This window comes from Protopterus annectens, chromosome 4.part0 (assembly GCF_019279795.1).
Source record: "Protopterus annectens isolate FY-2018-M chromosome 4.part0, PAN1.0, whole genome shotgun sequence".
In the NCBI taxonomy this organism is placed as follows: Eukaryota; Metazoa; Chordata; order Ceratodontiformes; family Protopteridae; genus Protopterus; species Protopterus annectens.
In genome coordinates, this window is record NC_056733.1 from 287,731,671 (window position 1) to 287,758,366 (window position 26,696).

The 26,696-nt window shown below is 38.4% G+C and overlaps 1 protein-coding gene across 1 annotated transcript in view; it reads left to right on the forward strand.

Annotated features, from left to right (window-relative positions):
* LOC122799303 (L-serine dehydratase/L-threonine deaminase-like) overlaps positions 1–26,696 on the forward strand; it is a 47,854-nt gene that overhangs the window by 10,038 nt on the left and 11,120 nt on the right. Inside the window, exons 3-6 of the mRNA XM_044068269.1 lie at positions 10,973–11,012; positions 16,511–16,650; positions 24,868–24,959; positions 25,951–26,178. Coding sequence (XP_043924204.1) covers positions 10,973–11,012; positions 16,511–16,650; positions 24,868–24,959; positions 25,951–26,178 — 500 coding nt within the window. The remainder of the gene's footprint in view (positions 1–10,972; positions 11,013–16,510; positions 16,651–24,867; positions 24,960–25,950; positions 26,179–26,696) is intronic.

A 26,696-nucleotide genomic window follows, 5' to 3' on the forward strand; every position in this document is an offset into this window, starting at 1 on the left:
CACAAGGCAGCCACACTTCATGATTACTTTCATCATTCTTGGCTGGCTGTTAATAGTTATTGATCCCATGGATCTTTAAAAAATTCAAAAATTTTCACCAACACAGCAAACTATACAATAGATGTGAACAAAGGTAAAAATTTGAGGCAGTTACCACAAAGTTTGCTGTGTTTCCCCTACTATAAATATTTATTACTTTGAGTACTTTAAATATATGAAGATTATATGGATTACAATTTAAAATGTGTATCTTCAAATAAATTACAAGGATTTCATAAGTCTTCACTGGCCCACCTTCAAGGTTCCATAAGCAGAAATACATACAAAATGTGTAGGGCAACCCATTCCCAAAACTCCTCCTACTCTGGTAGTAGACTATAAAACGTCTGCAACAATGTCTCTGTGCAGTTTGTGGTGTTGAATTTCCTCCCACATCCCAAAGAAATGCTGTGGGTGAACTAGAACCTGTAAATGCACACTCGTGTGTGGGTGGGGGGCGGGGGGACTCATCCTTATCACAGTTAGTTTGTCTTATACTGGGTGAGCTCTGGGACAGACTCTAAACTGTATTAGGCTAGTAATCAGAAAATGCAAGAGTGAAATTTAAATGTCACTGTTAAATGTGATGCTGGAGAGAGGCAGCAAAATATTAAGTGAATCATAATTCACTTTTCAGCAAAATCGGCACAAGCAGGTATTCAGCTTTTACTGTACTGTGTTCAAGACTGGGTAACTGAGCCTATATTTATTTATTTATTTATATATATATATATATATATATATATATATATATATATATATATATATATATATAATTATGTGTGTAACAATATTACCTTCATATTGTTCATTTATACATTTATTTTTTAAGATTTATATTTTATTACCTTCCAATATCAATTATATACACTCAAAGGTGGCTTTAATTGTTGGGTACAGAGGTTCTGTGTGAAAGTGATTCAGTGTTGTCATTTTGTTCATAAGCAGTCATTATTTCAGCTTTGCAGAGGTGGTATGCATTTGTGTGAAGCCAGCTAATGGTTGTGGAGAATCATCTATCTGAAGTTTGCATATTCAATAAAGTGGCTGTAATTGAGTATGGGGATTGTCTGTGTGTGGGAGAAGGGTTGCAGTGTATCTAACAGAAGCAAGTTGGGCATGTTTTTTCCATTTTCAGTCAGACCTCAGCATTGTGTTAAGTAGTTGCCTATGGTGGTGTGATAAGTATGCGTATAATAGTAGCTGATCATTGGCAGAGTGATGCATCAAGCAGTGTCACGATTTAACAGTATTTGGGTCTGAGTTTTTAGCTTTGATCCCTTCTGTGGGGAGTCTGCTTGAGCTCCCTATCGCTGTATGGATTTATCCATATGTTTGGGTTTCTTCTCCTAGACCACCAGCTGTATAATAGGTCTCTGGCCATTTAAACTTTTACTTCATTCCAGTCTATCAACAGAAATGTACACAGAATTTAACTATCCCTCTTTGGAGGGGCAGGAAGATTGCCACTATTCCCAGACAGAATTTCTATATCTTTGCACTTGTCTTCAGTCAAAAAGTTGTAAACAAAATGCTCCAAGATCTATCTCGGAGAATCTAGAACCCGATGCTTAGCACCCCCTAGATCCACAGCTTAATTCAGTTGCACCTCAAGACTTATTGCAGTAGAATTTTGGCCACATAGGACATGTTAAAAGCAATGTGGGAAGTTAAAAAGTTAGACAATATGTGAGAAAGCAAGAAAGAAGTCATCTATCTGAATGGTGTGGGACAATGAGCGGAAAATTGGTGGGGGGTGGCACAGAGGAAATGCAGCAGGGACTAGAGTACAACAATGAAGTTCTTTGTCTAGGGCTCCATTTCACCTAAGGCTGACCTTATTGATTGCGGTCAGACATGTGAGCTGTATACAGTCCCATAAGGTGGCAGTAATGAGTGGGTACATACTGAGTAATCAGGGGATGAAAATTAATTACCTCAGTTGTATGATCAGACAGTGTTAATTGAAATTCTGTAGTAGAGCCCCACCCTATTTCAGTTAGCCCCAATCAATTCAGCTGCTACCTGCAGCCCCACCCCCGCTTTCAGGTTACCACTGCTTATTATAGCATACCTTGCCATGTCATTTTGTGAAATGTAACGCCTAGTAAACAGCATGCCCCCCCCCCACAAAGTTTTTACGTTTTTGTTTTATTTCAACTTTTATTCTCAAATTATGCATTCTTTTGTACTTTTTTGTTCTTCTGCCACAGTACTTACACCCACCACTATCTGTCTGGCTACATGGTCTTGAATATAATCACTTCTACATAACTTAGCTTGACTCTCAAACCCTTCCATTTCTCACTGTCCATGCCTCCTTAGGCATTTCACTTAACATTTGGTCTGTTTTCATGTCCTTTTATAAATTACTTCCACTGGTAAGGTTTGTAATAGTTCTTTCCAGGAATAAGAACTACCAAAGGTAAACAGACATTTAAATCTTTTTTGGTGTTTCATCTCCATGACAATTGTATATGCAACTGGTATCACCCGAGTGCTTCATTACCTTATTAAGCAGCCTATATATAACCCAATTATATATGTAACTCTGGTATACGTTATATATGTAACTGGTATCACCCGAGTGCTTCATTCCCTTACTATGCAGCCTATATATATATATATATATATATATATATATATATATATATATATATATATATATATATATATATATATATATATATCATTCCCTTACTAAGCTACCTATATAACCCTTGCTATGTAACACAGCTTCTGTTTGACCTATTAATTGACTTAAGTCACTTTCACTTGCCACACTTAATACCAACTTGTAGCAATGTTTGTTTTGGTATAGTTCCTTCATGTAACACTTATGAGTGCTTTTTTGTAGGAACTAGGCTATCGGACCAAGGGCCTACGTAAGCCTAGCCAGCAAGGTTCCATAGCTTACGCTACCCAAGAAAGTTATTTTCCTGTGCCACTGTCCAGCAGAGAGCCTGAAGTGATCCACAGAGTGTATTTCCTATTTCCCATCCACTCATCAAGATTTTTTTTGAGTGTTAATGAAGAACTTTGCTTGACAGAGATGGGTAGCTTGTTCCAGAGTATAGGAAGTCTCTGGGACAGGAATCTATCCCTCCAGCATGTCCTGTTTATTGTGGTGACAAGGTTTAGGTTTAGTGTGTAGCTCGGAGGGATTGGGATATCTTTAGGTGTTGCATGTCCAACAGATCTGGGTTTGACATAGCTTTATATGTTAGGCAGAGATCACCTCGGAGTAGGCGATATGCTACGGAGTAAAGCTGGAGTTTTTTGAGGCGGTCAGTGTAGGGCATTTGTTTGAGGCCAGTAATCCTCTTTGAGGTATTTCTGTGGCCTTTTCAGCTGCTGCAGATGTCTTGTGAGGTACATTCCAAAAGGGGCATTGTACTCTATAATGGGTCTAATGAGTGACGAGTAGAGGGGAACAGTGACCACTTTTTTTTTCCTGGATGAGAACCCTTTTATGATGAGGTGTAACACGTAGAAGGACTTCCTGACTACTGTGGTGATGTGACTATCAAGAGAGACTAATGTCCACCTGGGTCCCAAGGTCTCATCACATATTCGGTGTTAAGTAGATTGCTGCCTGTGGTAGTTCATGGGTACAGAGTTTCATCCAAAGGGGATGACACTGCACTTTTTGGCATTGAGCTTGAGGCCATGGCTCTGACACCAGGCATCTCTCTGTGAGGCCCTTCTGTAGGATGTCCACATCATTTGGGGACTTGACTATGGCTGCTAGTTTGCAGTCATCTGCAAACTTCGTTAGCCAGAGGCCTTCTGTGTTAGCCTGTACTTCAGAGAAGTAGATGCCAAACAGGAGAGGTCCCAGGACGGAACCCTGTGGTACTCCACTTGTCACTGCTTTGAGGTCAGATTTGGAGTCTGCAACTTAAACAGTGTGGGTTCTGTCAGTGAGCCAGTTGGCAACCCATCTTGTGACATAGGGATTTATACCTAGTTTAGTGAGTTTAGCTAAAATTCCAGAATGGGGGATGGTGACGAAAGCCTTGGTGAGGTCAAGATAGGCTGTGTGAACCACCTTACCCTCATCCACGGCTTTGGTGACTGCCTCAAAGAAGTCTATCAGGTTCAGGAGGCATGATCTGCCAAACTATTTTAATGCATTTGCAAGATACATTAGTTGAATTGTGTATTAATTAACTAACCAATGTCTGCTTGGTGTTTCTTGTTGTAGTTTCTCATTGGCATGAAGTTGCCTGTGTGACTCACTGAAAATGGGACCACATTACTGTTAACCATGTAAACAAATCTAAAGATCTGGATTGGGAGTTGGTAGTGTGTATGTGATCTGGATTGGGAGTTGGTGGTGTGTGTGCGCATGTGTGTTCTGAGAATATTGTACAAATTTAAATGGCACACCAAGACACATTGATAAACATTTGACTGGCTTCCATAAGCTGTCTACACAGTGCTATCTGAAGTCTACTCTTATATTGTACAAATGTTTTGGTGGTTGTGTGAAGCTTTAGTTGAAATAGTTCTGGTGGTAAAAATGGTCACTGGTTAATTGTATCAAATTGTGCTGTAGTCTAAGATGAGGAGGTTGAATACAGCACAGTTTGATGCACTTGCTTTACCACTGTTATTGTAGAGCTAGTATATTTAGGTATCAAGATTGTCTGTCTGACGTCACCACATCGGAGAGTGGGGTCGACCCCCCCCCCCCACTACAAGCAGTTTTTTTGATTTTATTAATGTGTAGGGTAAGGAGTATTATGATCATAAATGTAAATTTATATACCTATGTGATCATAAGGAGTAGTTTTTGGTTCATCTTCAACTGGAGATGAAAAGGCATGACATTTGCCATTTATTCCACTTCATTTTTTTATCAGTACAGTTATACTCATGCACAAATATGCAAATGTGCAAAAAGAGAAGACAGGGATGTGAATGTCCTTCTTAAAGGCTAGCGTTCTGCATTTAGGAAGAAAATGGAGGAGGAGATTTGAACTGGGTTGCACAAAAACATGATTAGAGTCTAATAGGTTTGCCAACTCTTAATGAAACCATACAAACATGCATTTTATTTTAAATGTCGACTTAATACTTAAACTGTAAACATCCATGGTTTATTACAGTGATATGACAGTGACTATGGGTGAGGTTCAGAGATGCTCTCTTAAATGCAGATGAAATTTAGTAACCAATTCCTGATTCAAAAACAGGACCATGCATCAGTCAGCATGTTTTCAGGTGTTATACAGTGAAGTGAAAGGTGTGCAGATAAGCAGCTGAGTGACCTGTGCACATAAAAATGAGACTCAATGATGCACAAACAGATGTGGCACTCATGATGGGAGTTGTAATAGCTACACTGATTAAAACATCACACAATGTTGCACTGGCAAAGGTGGCACTCAGGACAGCAGGTGTAGTAGCTACACTGATTAAAACATCACACAGAGCGCTACACAAACAAATCTGGCACTCAGGATGGGAGATGTAGCAACTGCATTGACTAACACATCACACACAGTTCTGCATAAACAGATGTGCCACTTGGGAGGGGTGTTGTATCAGCTACATTAATATATCACAGTGTTGCACAAATATATGTGGCACTTAGGAGGGGAGTTGTATCAACTATATTGACTGAAACATCACACACAGTGCAGCACAAACAGATGTGGCACTTAGGATGGGAGTTGAATCAACTATATTTACTGAACCATCACACACACTGCAGCACAAACAGATGTAGTGCTAAGGATAGGAATTGTAACAGCTACAGTGCACAACAGCAGCTCAGTACTGAGCACCCCATACATCTGTATATTACAGTAGATGTTAACATATGGTGTTAACATACCTAGTGGATCTACATAGTCATAGACTACAAGCCCATGTTGTAACTAGCATGGCAGAAGATCAGAGAGTGGTGTCACAGAAAGGTAAAACACCCTATATACTACTGCAGATGTGAGAGCCATGAGAACCTTTTGTTGGGGTTTGTCACCTCTACAAGGAGCAACCTCCTCAGGCTCATGCAATACGCAAGTGATGGTGGAAGGAATCAAACCCAAGGCTAAAACATGATGTTGCTAATCATTTCAGAGCCATAACCCTGTATGTTCCACTAATATTGAGACAGGACTGTTCTAGAAAGTTACAATAGTGCTATTTGTGGGTGTACACATATATCCTGAAGATGCTCGGCTGGGCAGTAATGTACATTCTTTATAGGAATAGTGCACTGTATCCCCTGATATATACTGTGGATGCAAAGCAATGCAACTTATACTGCCATCATTTTGAGGCAGACAACACAGTATTTCATACAGGAGGCAGATGTAAGAAGTACCCACTATTGCTGCTAGCTATAGTTCTCATGAATAAACAAAGCAATTCAGAGTTACTGAACTGCACTGTAATGCACTTGTGCTTTTCATACTTGTACCAGTGTCATAAAATTGCAGAGTTCTGCCACTTTGTGGACCTATATTAATCTGTGTTGCATGTATGTCCTGCTGGTGCCTGTGGCAACAGCCAGGATTTTCCTGTATTACAAGGGAGAAAAAATGTAAACTTCTATGCTCTGTGTGTATGCCAGAGGTATGTTAGAACACCACTCTACCTTTGTGTGCATTCATGTGTTGGAAATGGGGATTATAGGTCACAAACTGATGTGCGTTATTGCTGAACCAAAATTTATTCAAATGTGGTTTTCAGTTGAAATATACTGTTTAACCAGGGAGGTTATAACTCCACTGTATTTGACCCTTATCAGACCACTAACTGAGTACAATGCTGTACCTCACCAGACACCTGCAGCAACTGGAGAGACCACAGAGGTTTCTAACCAAGAGAATCCAGGGCCTCCAAAACTTGACCTGCATGGAAAGATTGAAGGTCTTGTCCCTGTACTCAGTGTCCTACAAGCTGCTGAGAGGTGACCTGTGCCTGGCCTACAGAGCAATCTCTGACCTTGCCCTGTTGGAAATGCTGCACATTCACAAATCAATTGGGACAAGAGTCACCTGCTCCAGGGATCTCAACCTGGCCTCATCGGAAGGACATAATGGAGAGATAGATGCATCACCCAGTGATTGCCACTCCTCCAACAAGCTCCCACTTCACGTAAAGCAGAGCTCCTCAATGACCATTTTTAATCGCAACCTAGACAGTTGGATGAGTGACCTTAAATTCACCCTGGGGGTGGCACCTACATCACTCATGGACAGGCAGCTGATGCTGATCATATAATCACTCCACTAACTATGGTCAGTTTGGGTGCAGTTCTTATTTTTACATGGCTAGGCTTGTAAAGGCCCTAGGTCCATTAGCCTAGTCACTTTCTATGAACATATGAACCTATTAAAAATTGCATTTGATTAGACCAAAAAAGTGTTTTTATGGGAAGAAAATACATCTCCTGCAACATGAAAGAACATGATGCAGAAACAGATGTAACATTCAGGATAGGAGCTGTAATAGCTACATTGACTGAAACAACATCATACACAGTTTTGCACAAACAGATGTGGCACGCATGATGGGAGTTATAGCAGTTGCATTGATTAAAATATTACACACAGTGCTGCACAAACAAATGTGGCACTTATATAAGAAATCTGCCTCCTCTTGCAATGACTGACTTTCATCAAATGTTTCCAGTAACTGATTTAGTCAACAACACTACCACCAGCTAAGTGACAATATCCCATCACAGTGCAGTGGATGCCTTTCTCTGTACACAGTGTAATGTAGTTTTTGTAGACAGCCTTCATTTGTTACATAGCTAGATCCAAACTGTTACCGCTCATGTATTATAGTGAATGTCACATCTGTCAGCAGTCAATATATCACTTCTGTAACATTTCTGCTCAGTTCTCTGAATTGGAAATTGGATTTTGACTCCATTGCTATATACAACAACTCTAGCGAGTGCAGACAGCCACATCTAAATCTCATTCTGTATTGTAAAACCTTTAAACGTATTTAAAATTACAGAATTTGGAAGAATAAATGATTCTCCTTTCTTGAAGTAAGATGAGTGATACTACTGGTGTGCATTACGTCTGAATGAGTGCGTTTATCGTGTATTATTGCCTGGCACTATTTTCCTTAAACTGGCTGGTTCTAAAGTGCTTTTGTACATCTGAAATGATGGCTTCTCATATAAGTTACATTCACAATCCTAGGTTCATAGGTTGGTACTAGGCTATCAGCCCTAGGGCATATACAAGCCTAGCCATAACAATTCCCTGGCTGTTTTTTCCCTGGACCCCTGTCTAGCAGGGCGACTGACGTGATCCCCGTGGTGAATTTCCTTTCTCCCATCCATTCGTCAAGGTTCCTTTTGAAGAGGACAAAAGAGGCACTCTGCTTGACATGTATGGGCAATCTATTCCACAGTCTGGGGAGTCTCTGGGTCAGGAACCTATCCCTCCAGCATGTTTTGTTTATTGTGATGACAAGGTTTAGATCCCTAGAGCATGTGGCTATAGAATGCTTTGTGGTTGTCTTTAGAGTCAGTGGCAATTTTGTTTTTGTAACTAGCTTTGGAGGATTTTATGAGGGATCTCAGAATCTTACTGAGGCTGACCAGGGAGTTTCTCCAATCATGGGATTTTACTCTTTTTTTTGCAACAAGTTTCTTCTGTTGTAGAGTTTGTTTATGGCAGGGGCCCACCAGATTAGCTTCCTTTTTTGGAGGATAGCATCTTGGTTCTGTTAGGGATTGCATGATCCATGCACTTGTGTAAGTGCTTATAAAGTGCATTTGTGTAGGATTCAGCAGTCATACCTCTATTGTCCATCAGCATGGGTGTTGTGAAGTTTGCCACTTCTGTCTTAAGAAGCATGAAGTTGGCTTTGGAGAAATGTTTTACTGTGGTTTCCCTAATGGGCGGTGGGGGAGGGATGTGGATATCTAGGGTTATTAGTTTGTGGTCGGATCTGACCAATGAGGAATTGACCTCTGGTGTGGAGCATTGGTTGCCCATGTTGGTAATAACTAGGTCTAGGATATTGCTGCCCCTGGTGGGGGTGTGGATAAGTTGATCCAAGGCATTGGAATTTATGAATTCCAGAAAACGTTGAGCACAAGAGTTGGTACATGAGTAGTTTTCCCAGTTAATGGTGGGGTAGTTGAAATCACCCATTATTAGGGTGTTGGGTTGTTTCCTAATATTTTCCATTTTTTCTCTGTAGGTGGTATGTACCATATTCCCTTCATCCATTGCCTTAGTTAACTTCTCAGTGAAGTCTCCAGGTTATGTAGACATGACATTCCCTTGACAAAACCAAACCGTGGTGGGTTCAGTGTCTGTAGGTTGTCATTGCCTTTATTGGTCATTTCCATTTTAAATTGTTCCATGGCTTTGCATATTAGACTAGTCAGACTAATGGGTCTTTTGTTTCTATGGTCAGTTAATAGTCAACTGTTGTGAAAGATGACCTTTGCCATTCTCCATTTGATAAGTAGCTTATTTTTTTTTTAAACAAGAAACATCTTTATTAAATTATCACTTATGACATATAAATGAAAATAAACCATACCGACACAATTTCACTTGCAAACATTATACTATACAAACCATGCTGAAACAACTGTAGTTGCAAACATTGTACATCACCTATAATATATCCAGTCAATGTCAGTCATTGGCAGTCATACATTACATAGCTCATTCAAATCATGTCCTCTATTAAATCCCGTTCCTCCACTGCATGTATTAATCCCACAACTCCCATATTTCCTATGTAGTTTTCTCCAATCCCCCTCCAAAGATCCCAACTCCAGCTGTTCCATCTCTGTTACAATCTATTTCTATTTCTGGTAAAGCTGGTCTAGACCCTGATTTCCATCTTCCAGCCACTGTTCTTCTGGCAGCCATCACAATTAGACTCAGCAAGGCCCCGCCATGTCTGGGCAATTCTGATTCTGCATCAAAATTCAAAAAAATAATTTCCCCAGTTAATCCAACCCGCTCACCCAGCATCTCTAACAGAGCGGTGTTCATGGAATCAATGAAATCTGACAACTCACTACATTCCCAGAAAACATGCTCCCAGTCACCTCCTTCTCCATCACACCTCCAACACCTGCTGTCCACCCTTTGGAGTCCACTTGGGGTACAAAAATACCCATGTAAACACTTCCAAGCAAAGATCCTCAATCTTCTAGACTTTGTTGGGTACGTTGTCTGCTTTGAGGCTATATTTGAAAAATGAAGTGGTACTGATAGGTCATGTTTCAGGTTATTTAGGAGATGACCTAGGATATTGGCCGTCTCCATTGAGGCTGTATTTTGGCCTTACTGAGCACCACTATGATCTGCTCCCTGCTGATAGAGAGGTTATGCTGGTAGGAATCTCATGGGAGTGGCAGGGGGGTAGTGGGATCTGAAGTTTGAACTGAGTTTGCTGGATAAAAGATTCGCTATGGCACTCTGCTCAGTGAAGGTGGTACCATTGACTACCAGTTTTGCACAGTATTGCATGTTACCTTTCAGACATAGCTGTAGAAGGCCTTGTGATTGTTTTAAGCCTGAGAGGATATCTTGGCCTTAGTAATTGGATGTATTTGATTTAATTAGTCCACATGGTTTCCTGTTTAGCTTGGTGAACTCTTGAAATTATGAGAGTTGCTGTTTCTGTCAACAGTGGCATATTTTTATGAATGTATAGTAAACAGGTGTCTCTTCTTTTAACAGTCCTATTAAGGGAAATGGAGTCTGGGTATTGTGAAGTGTACAAAATATTTGAACATGATATACAAGGTACAAACCCTTAAATGTGGTGGTTTGCGTACATATTTCCAACAAACATTTGTGCTGATTCTGATATAACGGCCTCCTTTATTTAACTATATTTTAGACCTATGTGTTGTAACCATGGTTTATTTTAATAGGAAGTAAATTGTATCTAATACTTTCTCCTTTTTGTATTTCAGTGGGCCAAACGAGGCTGTGAACGATTCATTTGCTCTTCTGGTAAGTCAGATTTAGATCAAATATTTTTTGGAAGCAAGTCTTGATTTTTGCTGAGTTCATAACATACTCCTCAGCTGTCCCTGATTTTCAGGGATGTTCCTTTGGAACGCGGTATCTTTTAAGAGAAGGTAGTGGATTGCAATCAATAGATAATGAAAACGTACATACAAAGATTTGTTTACTTTAGAAATATTTGTTAATTCATGGATTCAATCAAGTATACAAGCCTTTTTAACCTATAGTTAAAAGTATGCATGCTTTTGGGGGCCGTTATCCTTGATTATGTTTGGCATTGTCCTTGATTCTGGATAAGAGGTTGACAGCTATACGTAGTTCTGCTTAGTAGAAGTTGCTGCTATCTTGTTTAAAATATGAGCCCAATTTAGCAAAAGGTTAGATTAAAAGTTTGTTTACCTTACCACAAGTGGCAACTTAATGAGTGGAATTCAGTCTTACTGAAGGATAGTTTGATTTAAAATGTCATAAGATACATTTATCCAAAGCTGTGGTCCCTTGAAAATAATGGTATTGAAGAGATGCAACAGGCGCTGCAATTTCAGGCTGAAGCAGCCCCTGTATAGCAAATACGCTATTACCCTAAGGCTGGGAAACATCAAAGTTGTTTTATTTAGTGAGGACGGGTTAGTGTGCGCGTGTTAAGTGTGTGTGCTACTGAGATTTCAAAGTATCCTTGCTTTGAAGGAGCACATTTAAAGATGGCTTTAAAACTGTTTCTCAAATAGCTGTTTTGCATCCCTGTGGTGTAGTTTTAAAGGTATGTTTTGATTCGGAGAACTGCATCATCTTAGTGATTTTACCTAGCCTTTCACATAAACAATCACACCGAAATTTGCACACCATGAGGATATCTGTTAAATAGCTGTACCCAGACTTAGTAAAATCTACAGCTGCGTTTTTTTCTTGATCAGCTCACTGCAGTACTGAAACAAAGGTGAAATACTCGTCTGAATGCCACAGCCATAAACAAGAAGCCTTTGCTTAAAGTGATTTTTCCAACATTTTTTTTTCTATATCCCAGCATGCATTGGCTGAAGCACTGATGCATTTTCCCTTCAAGTTCTTTGTTCTGTGTCCCTGGTGAATGTATTTTTAAATTTTCTTTATCAAAATACATTTTCCCCCTTGTGAATGTCATGAAAAATTCACTTAATCCTCATACCCATGTCACTGGATGCTTCCTTAGACTTTAATGGCTGTACAGCCCCACATGTGCATGTGTTTATTCATTACAGTCGAAGGAAGAATCCCCCTTTATTCCCTGGGTGATTCAGTTAGGGAAACACAATTTATTTGGAGTGTGGTTAAAGGACTTTATTATAAAATAATATAAAAACCTTTAACACATACAAGTTTTTTAATGTAATCTGAATAGCCTACATAAGGTGCTTGTATAACAGAAGTCGCATAACACACTAAAGTACCTTTACTTCCTAAAGCCATGGGATTTAAGCTCTAGTTTCTGTGTTTTATAATTTATAATAATGCCGTTTGATGCCCATTGGATCCTTATGAGCTGAGGTTTTTTAATTTTGTATCTCATTTTCAATTTAAGGAGTATCGCCTGCAATAATTAGAGTGGGGTGAATGGAGTGACTGCTTGCTGATCAGGTTGCAAGTACAGTACCTGGATTCATTTAAGAAATTGGGAGTGATATTCCAAAAACATCAGATATCAGAAAACATTTAAACCCAGAAGTGATATGATACCTTTTATGTGATCAGCAAAGGTTTCACAATACAGCTAGGCTACCAGGAACCCTTTATCATGAGTTACTGTTTCTCACATATAAACTAGTGCCCCTACTTCTGGACCCAGTTGTGAACTGTGGTATTGTATTGTAAAGTACAATAGACTGTACCGATTCCCTGAATGGCTTGATTGTTCATTTATTCATTTCAATTTGTTAACCGGGTTAGAATGCTGGCCATAATGAACTATTTTCAATTCAGCTCGGGCACACAAAAAAAAAAAAAGATATAAAATACATTAGTAATGAATGCAAGGATACAAATAGTATTGCAAGAATTATGACTCGTACATATTAACATAGTATGCATTGGGTAGTGTAGAATAATGTGTCACATTGCATGGTTGCATTGTTTCAGAGTGTTTAAGTTGTGGAAAAAGAAGAGAAGGTTATAAAAGGAAAGGAAAAGTGTGGGGATTGAATGAGAATATACAGGGGGATGTATAAAAATGTAGGGAAGGAGAAAGCAGAGATGAAGAGAAGTGCTTGTATATTATGTACAATTAAGTGGGATCTAACAAAGCTATGGAAGCTGTCTTCAGAGGAAAGTGAAGTAGAGCAAGTAGATTAGGATATAAAGTGGTTTTGAGGGTAATGTAAGAAGGCTTAGGTGATCACATTTGTATTGATTAAATGTTGACACCATAAATAGGAATTGTTTGAAATCATACTCTTAAGATTTTAAATGGCTTTTCCTTTGGAAAGGCTGGAAGGTATGCCTGGATTTGGGGACATAGGATGAAAAAACTGATCAGTGTAGTAGAGTATGGTTCCTGTGCCTGTAGGGTGGTTACATTAGGGGAAGTGATATAGGGTAGTAGGTAGAGGTGTGAAGTGGTAAATGGCTGAAGAAGGGGAAGGATTCAATATGAATTTGAAAAGTACAGAGCCTAGTAGAAGCCTTATACTAAGGAGCTAGCGTGCTTTCATGAACATTTTGTAGTGGTGTTCTGATCTGAGAGCTAGTGTAATGAGTGTGCAGATGTTAGAGGCTGTGGTTTGTAGAGTATTATGGATGGTTTTGGAAAATGAGGTAATAAGTGGAAACCTGTATTCAAACTGGAATAGAAGTAACACTATGACAATTATATTTCTAGGTTCAGGAGAGAGAAAGTGGGATCTATTCCTAGGCTAGAAAATGCTGGGTGTTTATCTTTGATTTGGTTACTTCAACATGGGATTGGAAGTTTAGTTGCTGGCCGAGCCTGCCAGATACCTAGGTATTTAATGTTTCAAGAGGAGTATTGTTGCTTGTTATATGCCTGGTGGGGGGTATACTGGTGAGCTTGTGTTTGGTTCCAAATATCATATTTTTTCTTTCTTATTTAAAATTAGCTTTTTTTGTGGGGGGGGGGGGGGGTAGACAGTCAAGGTTGAGTGAGGCTTCTTATTAGCAGTCTTCTGATAGACATCTGGGAGTTGTGGAATCTGTAAATAACCATATCATCATATAGCATAATAGGTATGTGAAAGTCTGCTGGAAGATATTTGATAAACAGGGAGAATTGCATGGAAAAGGATATCATCATATAGCATAATAGGTATGTGAAAGTCTGCTGGAAGATATTTGATAAACAGGGAGAATTGCATGGAAAAGGACTGAACTTTGGGGGACTTCTTTAATGAGGGGGCAGTTGGAGAGTTGCATTTACCTTTGACTATGAAATGTCACTATGTTAAAATTTGTGAACCAGGGTAGGGCTTGGTCACTTATCCCAAATTGAGGTGAGCAAGTCATATAGGAGGGATCATCTAAATGCACATGAAGATTGCCCCAGTGAGGTAGTACTTCGCCATGCTCATCAAGACATCAAATGTTAGGGTAAATAGGAGTCTGAGTAGTGGTAACAATTTCTGGAAGAGTTTTGTTGGAATGAAGATGTACACAGAGCTGGTTACAAATTCACGGATTTTCTCACATTAGGCAGAACTTGTATGGGACAGATTTAATCTGTGGAGTCTAGTTTGGGAGCTTGGAGACTGGTTTTATAACAGTCTGTTTCTAGATGAAGCTTATAATGTTCAATGTGAAGTAGCTTTAGAGAGTTTTAAGGGGTAGCACTAGGTATTCTTTACAAAGGGGAATAAACCAGGGGGGTAAATCCAGCTGAACCACTGGGGCTATAAGGGGAATATTAGAAAGGAGTCCTCCTACTTTTAAAGTGAAAAGAAGTGTATCTGAAAAAGGTCATTCATGATCATTATACATCTCCTGTTGACAACGGAAATAAGTCTTTTTATTTCTCCTAGTGTGCCTGCCACTACAGATTTGTGTTTATAAGGGGCATATATTTTCCTTTTACACCATCACAACAATACCAACATTACTTATAAAGGAATTAAAAAGAAAATAATTCTACTTGTATCACTTGTGTTTTTCCTCACAACTAGTTTCTAATTCAGTTAAACAGCACAGCTCTGGCTTCCAAGCAGACTGTTTGTTTTTTCTAGAACATAAAAGGTTTTGCTAAAATTCAAGTAGATTACATCAACTGCCCCAACTGGGTTAAATTAGTCTGAACATTGTCACAAACCCTCAATCAATATTCTGATGTCCACTGTAGTCAAGTAAATACACACACCTATCCTCGATGTCAAATTGGTTTACTGGCTTAATTGAGTTAGACACTATCAGAAGGGACTGTGAAGTTCAAAAGCTCAAGTAAACAGTAAGTTCTGTCAAAATGTATAGTGCAGATATTTTGCCAGAAGCCTCTGTCATGAGTGTATTGCTGTCATTTTTGTATTCGGGCCAAAGAGTATTGTCTGCACATTGAGTAAAGATTGCACTGTTCCTAAGGAAAATTATCTCCTGAAGTGTAATCATTTCACCTACCTGTATTCATAAAGGAGCAGCATGAAAAATATATTAAACATTTGGTGGGAAAGACTACAAACAACCAAAAGCAACAGGGTATTGTATTTTTATGTTGAAATAGTCTTTTGACTTCAGTGTTGATATTGTCTCTCAACTCACTGTAGAAACATTTCTATTGAACACAATCACTAATTAATATCTACATCTACATCCAATATAATGTGTGTGTGTGTGTGTGTGTGTGTATATAAAGAGAGAATAGTGTGCCTATTAGTCCGAAAAAAAGCCAGTAGTGTCCAATGAAACTGTACTTATAAACCTTACCAGCTTTTTTTCTGTCTGAGATTGCAAAACAGCAGCGAATGGTGAATTTGCCCTTTTTCTACTGTAGTGTAATGTCAGAGTTGGTACATATAAGTAACGGGAGATGGTGGAACTATGTATATATTTCGGTGAAGTGAGTTTTGGTGTGTAGTAATCGAAGTTGAAGTTCGATATCTCAACTTCAAGAGATGTATATCATCACCTACCTTGGAAATTCTTCTTTTACACTGATGATTAGCCTTTTTGAAGACTGTTTACATTTGCCAAGTCTACAATATTTCCCTAAGCATATAGTAATAGTAAAATATTAATAAATTCACAGAGAATAGAGATGATATTCTCTGCGTCTTTAATCACCAACTTATGACCTTTGAATGGCCAAGATCTACATTGTAGGCTAGCTGTTGCATCAGTTTCAATTGTAATAAATATATTAAATTAAAAGTGCAATTTATACATTGTCTATCAGTTTTATACTGCTCGCCAAAATTACTGGGCTTGTCTGGCCAAAGATGGGATGGGCTGTGGTTACCTCAACACCTGTTCCTCAGAAGGAATGTGTGAAAACCTGTTCTCTTCTTTTGCAGGTGGAAATGCAGGCCTTGCTGCTGCCTATTCAGCCAGAAAACTAGGACTGCCGGCAACAATTGTTGTCCCACACTCAACACCATCTTTTACCATTGACCGACTCAAGGATGAGGGTGCCAAAGTGTGTGTAGAAGGAGAGGTGAGTTGCAAAAATGCCCAGTTAAGAAGTTAACATAAGACATGTAAGCCACTGTACCAAACAATTAAATATGACAGCACTTCTTACAGAGTACTCAGTGTTTATAAGGCTTCTTGTGTGTCACATTCCTTAGCATCTATGATTGTAGAAATGCATATGCATACTTGTATTCCAATGTGGTGTTAAAGAAATTCTGACATTGGTTTTACAAAAAACTTCTTCTTCTTCTTCTTCTTCCTTTTTCTCCTTCTGATTGGCAGTATAGTTTTACAGTGTTGAGTTGCCAGCCCGGCACCCAACCTTCCACAGAAGGCACACACACACCTAGGGCCAATTTACTTTCCAATCCACCTACAGCATGTCTTTGGGATGTGGGAGGAAACCAGAGCACCTGGAGGAAACCCACATGACCACAGGGAGGACATGCAGACTCTACACAGAAGGCACCCCAGCCAAGGATCGAACCGGTGAACCTCTTGCTGTGAGGTGACAACGCTGACCGCTACACCACCATGGCTACCCCCTAATATGTCCTTCTAATTAACCTTATTATTTTATCAAGAAATACAAATACTTCCACTGCATCAAGACCCAGAAACAACATCAGTAGTTTTCTACATTCTGCTACCCTCTGGATCATCATTGTTCTATTAATGTTCTCAAATGTTTGCCTCCCCTCCAAAAAACAACATGGATCCATATCTATCAAATTTTGGCAACACCTGCCATTCTTTTAGCTATTATTGACATAAAACACTTTATAATCATTATATAAAATTGAAATGGGCCTGTATTAAGTTGGGTCTGATGGGTCTTTAGTATCTTTAGGTATTACAGCCACCACAGCTTTCCACCAGCTTGTTGGTGTTTCCTCTCCTTTTAAAATACTGTTAACCTTTCAGGTATTTCACTTTCTTCCCTCCTAGCTTCCAAACCTCCACAGGAATAACATCTATTTCTGGAGACTTTCCTGCAGATTTATTATGTCAGCATTTTTATCTCCTCTCCCCCTATCTTAATTGTTGAGCCTCCTCTACCTCTAACCTTGGCATACCCAAGTGTTCTATAAATGTTTACATTTGTACTTTTTCTTGATTTCTACTTTCCTCTGCTTTATACAAATGTTCATAAAATTTCTGAAATACCTCCCAATACCTTTACAGGATTTCTCGTTATTTGTCTTGTTATAGGCTTCCTAAGTTTGGCAACAACCTTTTCTACTTTTTGTTGCCTAAATCATTGTGCTATAAGTTTTTATACTGTGGAGTTATCAAAAAACAGTTGCTGAACAGCAATTTTCCTAAACTCATGCATATTAATCCGATACTCCCTTATCTCTTTAGCACTTATGCAATTGCACGCACCTCTTTTTCTGTGAGATCCCCATTATTCTCATACTTTTACCTTTGTCAGCCCCTCTAAATTCTTGTTACTACTTAACAACATCTTTTTCTTTTTTCTACCCTATTGTAGTATTCCACTCATTTCAACCCACTGACTAGCTGCAACTTCTGAAGATTTTTTTGTTCTCTAATAACTCTCAAATTTCCAATGCCCATTACATTTTTATCCTAGTTGTTGATGCATGATCTGAAATAATTATTGGATGTGTGTTGAAGCTTTCAATTAAATGCACATGTTCCTGTAAAATATAATTTCTGTATAGTCTAGCCCAGTTATTGTACCTTGGGGAATAATATGTAAATTCACTCCTGAGTTCTTACTACTGAATTTACACCTTTCATACAAATTATTTTCATTAATTACTTCAGAAATCTACCTTATTATATTTCTTTTCACGGTCCCCAAGCTACATCCTCACTATTGCAAATCAATTTCCAGTCTCCAATAAGTAATATTCCCTGCTGAAAGCCGATTATTTCTCCCAAAATTATCTTAAGCTCCATAATGGCAGTTTTAGGTGGAAAATAAATACATGCAAGCATAATCTTCCTCCCTTGCCAGAAGCCCTCTACTACCTCAAATCCACAATTCCTCTTATTTTCCCTTTAGAAAAAGTGCACTGGCTATCTTTAAATAAAACTAAATTATACGTTCTAGTAAATGTACTGAAGTATTTAGTTAAAAGAAAAGCTGCTCTCATTCACTTCCAATAATTTCAAACTTTACTTTTTACTGAATTGCTTGCCCTTGTACCTTTCAGCTTCTTGTTTTTCTCAGTAAACAAACTGAGGTCTGGACATGATCACCTTTAATCAACTTGTTTCTTTGGAAAGATAAGAACAGAATGTGCTTCTCTAATGACACTAAACATTTATTTACTAAAAAACTAGTCACAAAAAAAATACTTGCTTAAACAAAAAATTAAGCCAAAGGCATTAATCTAGATATTCACCTATGCAAAAGTAAGAAAATAGTTCAGCTCTACTTATATTATATCATAACATACCATATCATATCATATTATATTTTATTGTATTATATTACAGGCAGCGCAGTGGTGCAGCGGTTAGCATTGTTGCCTAAGAGCAAGAGGTTCTCCGGTTTGATTCTCAGCTAGGATACCTTCTGTCAGGAGTCTGCATGTCCTCCCTGCATTCATGTGGGTTTCCTCTGGGTGCTCTGGTTTCCTCTCACATTGCAAAGACATGCAGTAGGTTTATTGGACACTCTTAATTGGCCATAGGTGAGTGTGGTGTGTCTGACCCCCATGAGCATGTATGGGGAGGTTTGGGTGCTGGGTTTAGCAGCCTGACCCTGTAAAAAAGCTTAACTGCTATGTAAACAATGAATGCTGGCGCACATGGTGGAGGGTGGGTGCCAGGCTAGCAGAATGACCCTGTAAAAACCTAACCACTATAGAAACAATTAGAGCATTCATTGTCTGATGTGCTGACTGGCACAGGAATGGATGGATATTATATTATATTCAATGCACAGACCTTTTCCCAACCAACAACCCAAGATTACGGCCCATTTACTCAAGCTTTTGTCCAGTCTTCTCTTTTTACATTGTAATGCCTACATTTCTTAAAACGTCTTCTTCTTCTTTCGGCTTTTCCCGGTTAGGGGTCACCACAGCAGATCACCTTGTCCGCACATTGAATGGCAGTGGAGTTTTACAGTGTCGAGTTGCCAGCCCGGCGCCCAACCTTCCACAGAAGGCACACTCACACGCACACCTAGGGCCAATTTTAGAGTGTCCAATCCACCTGCAGCATGTCTTTGGGAAGTGGGAGGAAACCGGAGCACCCGGAGGAAACCCACGCAACCACGGAGGACATGCAGACTCTGCACAGAAGGCACCCCAGCCGAGGATCGAACCGGAGAACCTCTTGCTGTGAGGCATCAATGCTAACCACTGCACCACCGTGGCCACCCTACCTACATTTCTTAAAACTAAAAAAGAAATACTTGTTTACTTTAGTATCTTTATAACACAACATGAAAATACATTACTATACAACAGCAATTTATTCATGAAATGCTTTATACAAATACTGTTGAGAACAAAGTTTGTTTTACTTAGTTAGTTTCTCCTTTTTTCTTTGTTTTTCCCTCTTAGTGTCTTTCCAAACATCGCAGATATGAAGTGGGTCACATGCCTGCCAGTCCTCCCACAAGTTTAACAAAGTCCACAAAAAATCCAGTCTTTCTCCGCCTCTTTCTTGTAAAGCAATAATTCACAAATGTGTTTGATGCTTTATAGACTCACATTTATTCACTAATTTAAGTGTTGGTCTTCCTGTTCATCTGTCTCCCAAACCCATACTCGGATTCAAGTCAACTCCTGTGATTTTTTTTTTTTTTTCTGTCTCAAGCAATTTCCTTTGGAACATTGGAAGAGGTTTCACTGGTAGTGTTTCTATGAGCTTTATTATCAGAAGAATAAGAAGCCGAGCCCCCTTTTGTTTGATGGATCACTTTTTGTTGGACAAGCTTTCATAAGCATCAAAAAATGACTTTGCTTCCCCAGAAAAAAAATATTCTGAAGACAGGTGGCTACAGCAGCCTAAATCTCACACCTGCCTCTCGATATTCCCTGCCTGCTGTACAGTGAGTAATCATTTTCCACAAACACTCTACTGTCTCTAATTTTTAATATTTTGCCCTTTTGCCACAGTTTTGTCAGGATCAGCTCTCTCTGCTGGTATGCTTGCATCTTTAATAATAAAGATCTTTGCTTCTTTCTCATGGCCAGGTTTGGAGCATACACAGGATGTGCCCTTTCAATTAAAATATCCTGCTGTAGAATACCAATCCAGTTACTTATTTGTGCTTTCATAAAATAAAGTCTGTTCCTCACAGTTTCTCTGGTACAGCAGAAAATCTCAGGTTTTCTCTGTGTGCGCTGTCCTCTAACTCCACCTTTTTTTGAAACTGCTCTTGAGCAGTCTCATACTCAGCCAGCCTTTTCATTATGACCTCTGATTTTTGCAGTTTTAGCAGTTCATCTGAATAGTTTAAAGCTTCTTCCATTTTTTCAGCCTTTTGTTACTTGAGTTGATATACTCCTTCAGGGTTTCATTTATTTTTATACAACATCAGCTTTTGGTCAGATATAGGATCCTTAAATGTCCATAGCAAATTGAATAAAAATGGCAAAGTCTTTCAGATTGATGGAACACTTGCATGCATAATGCAATAAATTTCAAATATGTTTGTAGTAGTTTATAACAGTGGTACACTTGCAAAATGTGGGGGTTGAGGATGCGAGATCTACTTGGATAAGTAGTATGTGCTAAAAATGTATAACAAGATATGAAAATGTAGCTGAGGCAAGATATTTATTTTTAGTTTATTCACATTTGTTTACAGGGATAGTCCACTGGAACATTATGAGCCCATTTTTAGTGGAGGCCTGGGGAGAAAAGCCCCACAGACAAGAAGTAAATATAACAAGTATGAACAATTAAACAAAGTAATTACAATAACAAGCAAGCAGACAGTGTCTGGCAATTAACACAACAAGGGGTATGTGACTTTGTACAACTGTTTCTATTTAATACAGAATGAAGTAGTAAAGAAGGTTTTGACTAAGGTAGTAGGGATGATGCAGAAAATCTTATTGGCATATGTTATATATAGAAGAGTCAAAAGGAATAGAGTGAAAGAAATGATGTAGAATATGTTGTTAGCAAGTGTTACCTATAGAAAAAGGGACAGACAGAATGTAAGAATGAGAAGAGCTATGGTAGTGGAGGAGTTCATAACTTAAGAGTTGGGGGTGTAAGGTTCAATTGCTTCTCCATATGGAGAAGTAGGTATGTAAGGAATTTTTAAAGGATGCAAGATTTAGGTTGGATCTAAGTGATAACGGAAGGGAATTCCAGTTTTTGGCTATTGAGTAAGAGTATAGAGGTTGGCCTGCAGGTAGGCTAGGTTTGTGTACCTGTAGAGGATGTTGATTTTCAGATCTAAGGGACCTTATGGGTATCTTCTTATTGAAAAGTGCGGTCAGGCAGGACATTCAGAAAGTTTGTTTACTAACTTGTGTGCAATTGTTAATTGTATGTAGGAAAGATAATGTGGTAGTTAAAGCCAATTAAGAGTGTAGTGCTTTACAGTAGTGGGTGGAGAATGAGGCATTGGTGGCAAACCTAGCAACTTTGTTGCAACAATTTTCTAATTTTGACTGTAGGGTAGAAAGTAAATAAGTACCTACTAGAGCTCCATAGGTTAGAGAAGGTAATAGATATGTGATGGCAAGGTTTTTTTTTTTACTGTAGGTGCTTAAAGTGTTTTTGCCTGTACAGAATGCCAAGTTGAGGTTTTTGATGTGCTGAATATGCAAGTCATATTTTAAGTGTTAATCTATAATTACCTTAGTAATTTAATTGAATTAGTGAACGCATAAAGCAAACGCTGATTCATCGACCCTATGTAAGCGAAAGCTTACAATCCCAAACACTCTAACAGCGATTTTCTTCTCAGGGAAAAAAATAGCTGTTCCACAAAAAAAAAAATCTTAACTGTATATAATGTGGGGGCGACCCCCCCCCCACACACACCCCTACTTAAATATACCAACTCCAAGATTGCACCCAAAATGCCTGAAACCGACCCGGTGATTTTTTTTCCCTGGGAAAAAAATCGCTGTTCCGGGTGTTCGGGATTGTAAGCTTTCGCTTACATAGGGTCGATAAAATCAGCGTTCGCTGATTCAATATAGACCCTTTAATGTGGAATGCTACTTTATTTGCTGTTTTGTTCTGAGAGTATAGTGAAATGGTCTTTGTTTTTTTTTTCTTAGGGGTGAATAGAATTAGCTTGGCTTTGTTTGGGTTGAGTAACAGGTGATTTTTGTAAAGTCATTTTTATATGCAAGGGAAGGCATGTTGTGTAGTCTGTAGGTCAGGTAGAGAGCTGGCTGAGCAGATGATAGCTGAATCATCTGCATATTGAACAACTGATCCAAGTTTGAGAAGTGTAGATTATTAATAAATATGCTGAATAAGAGAGGCCCTAGTACTGGGACCTGGGGGACACCAGTAGGGTTATGCAGATAACGGGAGAGGGAGGAGTTCCATCTAACTGCTTGTTGCCTGTTAGACAGCTTATGAACCATTTGAGCAAAGACAGGGAGAGTTCAGTTTGGGAGAGCTGGTATAGAAGTGGATGAGACACTGTATCAAATGCTTTGGAAAGGTCTAGAAATAGTGAGGAGACCGATTTACCAGAGTCTCTAGCTTTGACGGTATCCATGAAGGAGATTAAATTGGTCATAGTACTGTGACCTGGTCTAAAGCCATGCTGTGGGGCTGATAGAATTTGGTTATGAGTGAGATAGTCAAGAAGTTGAACTTGTATACATTTCTCAAGGATTTTTGAGATGGGAGAAAGAACAGCAATAGGACAGTAATGGGAGAGATTTGTGGGTTTGCCGCCTTTGTGAAGGGGTAGGATAAAAGTATTTTCCAGGTTTTAGGAACATAGGATTCAAGAATAGATCTATTTATAAGTATACTAATAAGTCAAGCAATAGCTTCTGCAGCAACTTTTAGTTATCCTGAGGGTAGGTCATCAGCTACATTCAAGCTACATTTTGGCTTGAGTAGTCTTACGGTAGAGGTAGGAATGGGTGTTCGAGTAAAAGACATTACTTGGGTGGAAGCATCTATGGGATTTACATAATATGGGGAGGGAGAGTGATGGTTGAGAAGGGATGAAGAGTATGGTGCATTAGTAGTGCAGATAGTCATAGTGGAATTGGGGAAGTTAGATGTGATGTTAGATATGGTGTTAAAGTGGGTTTAGAGACTGGCTATGTCTGGGTGACTTTTAGTAGGAAATGGAGTAGCATTATTTTTAGAGCCAGGGTTTAGAAGCAAGGCCATGCGTTCCAGATTTTTTTAGTGTTCATGTTATTGGATTGAAATTTTAGGTAGCATTCTTTTTGTCTTTGTTGACCTGTTTTTTAACTTGATTGCTGAGTTGGCTGAAATTCTGAAGGATTTATTGATTTTTTTTTTTTGCTTTTATTGCCATTGTTTCCAGATTTTCTCTGTTTCGCAATAATTGTTTTGATAGATTTAATTCTTTTAGTCAGGAGTCAGGGAGGGGTACAAGCTTGGTAAGAATTTCTAGAAATATAGTGTTGAATTAGTTGACTGCGTCTTCATTAGAATGAATGGTAGTAATTTTAAAAACATGTTATGACCAAATCCTTAATCATAATATTTTAGAACATTAAAATTAAGTGTTCAAAGTGTACTATCAAATTTACCAGCTCCATATAAATTAGGTTATTTTACACAAAGCAAGCCCTCCCATATCACACACAATTCTGGGGTTACATAGAGGACAATCCCTAGCTATTCCCCTGTCATATTGAATACTGACCCAAAATGGTCAATTCTTTTATGCATATTGTAATTCATTGGTCCAGGATTCACCTACAAAAACCCTATTCTGTTTTAAAGACTACCAGAGACAAATCAGATAGTTGCAAAACACAACCACTTGCGTATGAAGTTTTTTAATCAGACTTTTTTTTGACTAGTATGATTTTTGTATTTTATTAATTATGTGTGCCTAAATTATTTTCCTACTGAATTTGCTAGTTATGCCTCTGCTGTTCTATTACTTTGTCATCCTGTCCTAAAGTTGTGCACTTTTGCTGAGTATACAGTGATCATTTCAGTAAACAAATGTCAAGCTACAAATCTCAGTTTTTTTTTGCATTGACTTTAACCTGATAGAGAATGAAATCTGCTTATAATTTAAGTGTTTCAGCCTCTCCTTTTAACTTCCTAGATCCTGGATGACAGCATTCAACATGCCATCAAGCTTACAGAGAACAACCCTGCCTGGGTATACATTCCACCCTTTGATGACCCACTCATATGGTTAGTACAAGATCAGACATAGTACTTCAAATGCCTAGGTGTAATTGACTGTATTTGTAACCACAAACATTTTTTAATCTGCTTAACTAAAAAAGCCTACTTTTTGGTCATAATAGACAATGAGAATATATCGATCTGTGTTCAACCAAAATGTTAAATGAAGCAGAAGGATCCTTTTTCACTTGTATCGTTGTAAGACTATGAAATAGTGTAAAAAAGGTTCTTTGCCTTCTTTGAATGAATACTTATGAGAACATGCAAAATTGTATTTATACTGGACAATTAAAGAATTGTGAAACAGCAATGAGGATGCCATTCTTTTTTCAGAGATTTAAAAATTATTTTGTTCTTGTTGCCATTATTAAAAATCAAAGAAAGCTTAAAGTTAACAGAGGAGTGTGAAGAAAACAATTTGTATCTATTCATCACTTGGGCCATTTAAGTTCTGATGTTTTTTGTGAGTTAATTACACAAACCTGCAAAGTATATTTCAAGTTATTTTTATCAAGTATTCACCTAACTGAGCCAACAAATGCTAGAGGCAGTTAAAATACACATTCAAATTCTATTACTTCCTAGCCAAATAAACTGGTTAGCTGTAATAATCATTTCAAGGCTGTTCTATAATTAACTTGCAGCTGTGGTAGCATTTTTGTGACTCATTGTTAGTTCTGAATTTTTTACTATCAATCCTCATAATCATTTACACCATTTATATTCTCTGTATGTCTAATTCCAAAATTAACCAATTCTTACTGGTGATCATTTCCAATTCTTACTGGTGATCATTTTCCCCTTTACTACTATTCTTTCAGCAAAAAATGAACTTGCATGCTATTTAACAATATTATCCACAGATTTTGACCCCTTGTGGTATTATACAGTTTATTTTGCATTCACCATTGTATAGAAATGAAAATTTTGTGCTATGGATAAACTTATAAGGAATTGTGGAACATACTGTAAATGTCTAATTTTATTTTCCTATAAGGGAAGGGCATACTTCTATAGTGAAAGAACTGAAGGAGAATGCAGATTCAAAACCTGGTGCAATTGCATTGTCAGTAGGAGGAGGTGGCATGCTCTGTGGTGTGGTCCAAGGGCTACATGAGGTTGGCTGGTCCGATGTCCCCATTATCGCCATGGAAACCAAAGGAGCTGACAGTCTAAATGCAGCCATTAAAGCAGGAGAACTGGTTACACTTCCTGAAATCACCAGGTACAGTTGCTGCCTTCTATAATACCCTTGTAGTTTTTATACTGAAGTAGACAAGAGAAGCACAAATAGTCTTTAGTCAACACTGTTTGCATTGTACTTCTTTATGAACATAAGATTTGAGTAAATTGAACTGTAAGCACCAGTCACCATGCTTCAGCAACAGTAAAACTATCCTTTATTCAAGTTCCACACATAAACAGTACTGAAAAGTACTTTAAAACACGAAGACAAGGCAAATTAGTTATTCTTATGTGTTGTGTTAAGTGCTTTTCATCCAAATTTTATCCAGACTTCTTCAGACAATCAGAGTACATTCAAATTATAATTTAAATACATTCAAATTATAATTTAAATACCCTCATCATGTAGTGTGAACCTATCGGGTCTATTCTATTAAAACACTACAAGTTTAAAGGTATATTTCCTTGCCACTCACATGAGCGTAACTTGAAGTTAATGTCTTTATCGCAATACTAACCTGAATGTCAACCTTAAAAACACATACTATATCGCTAAGT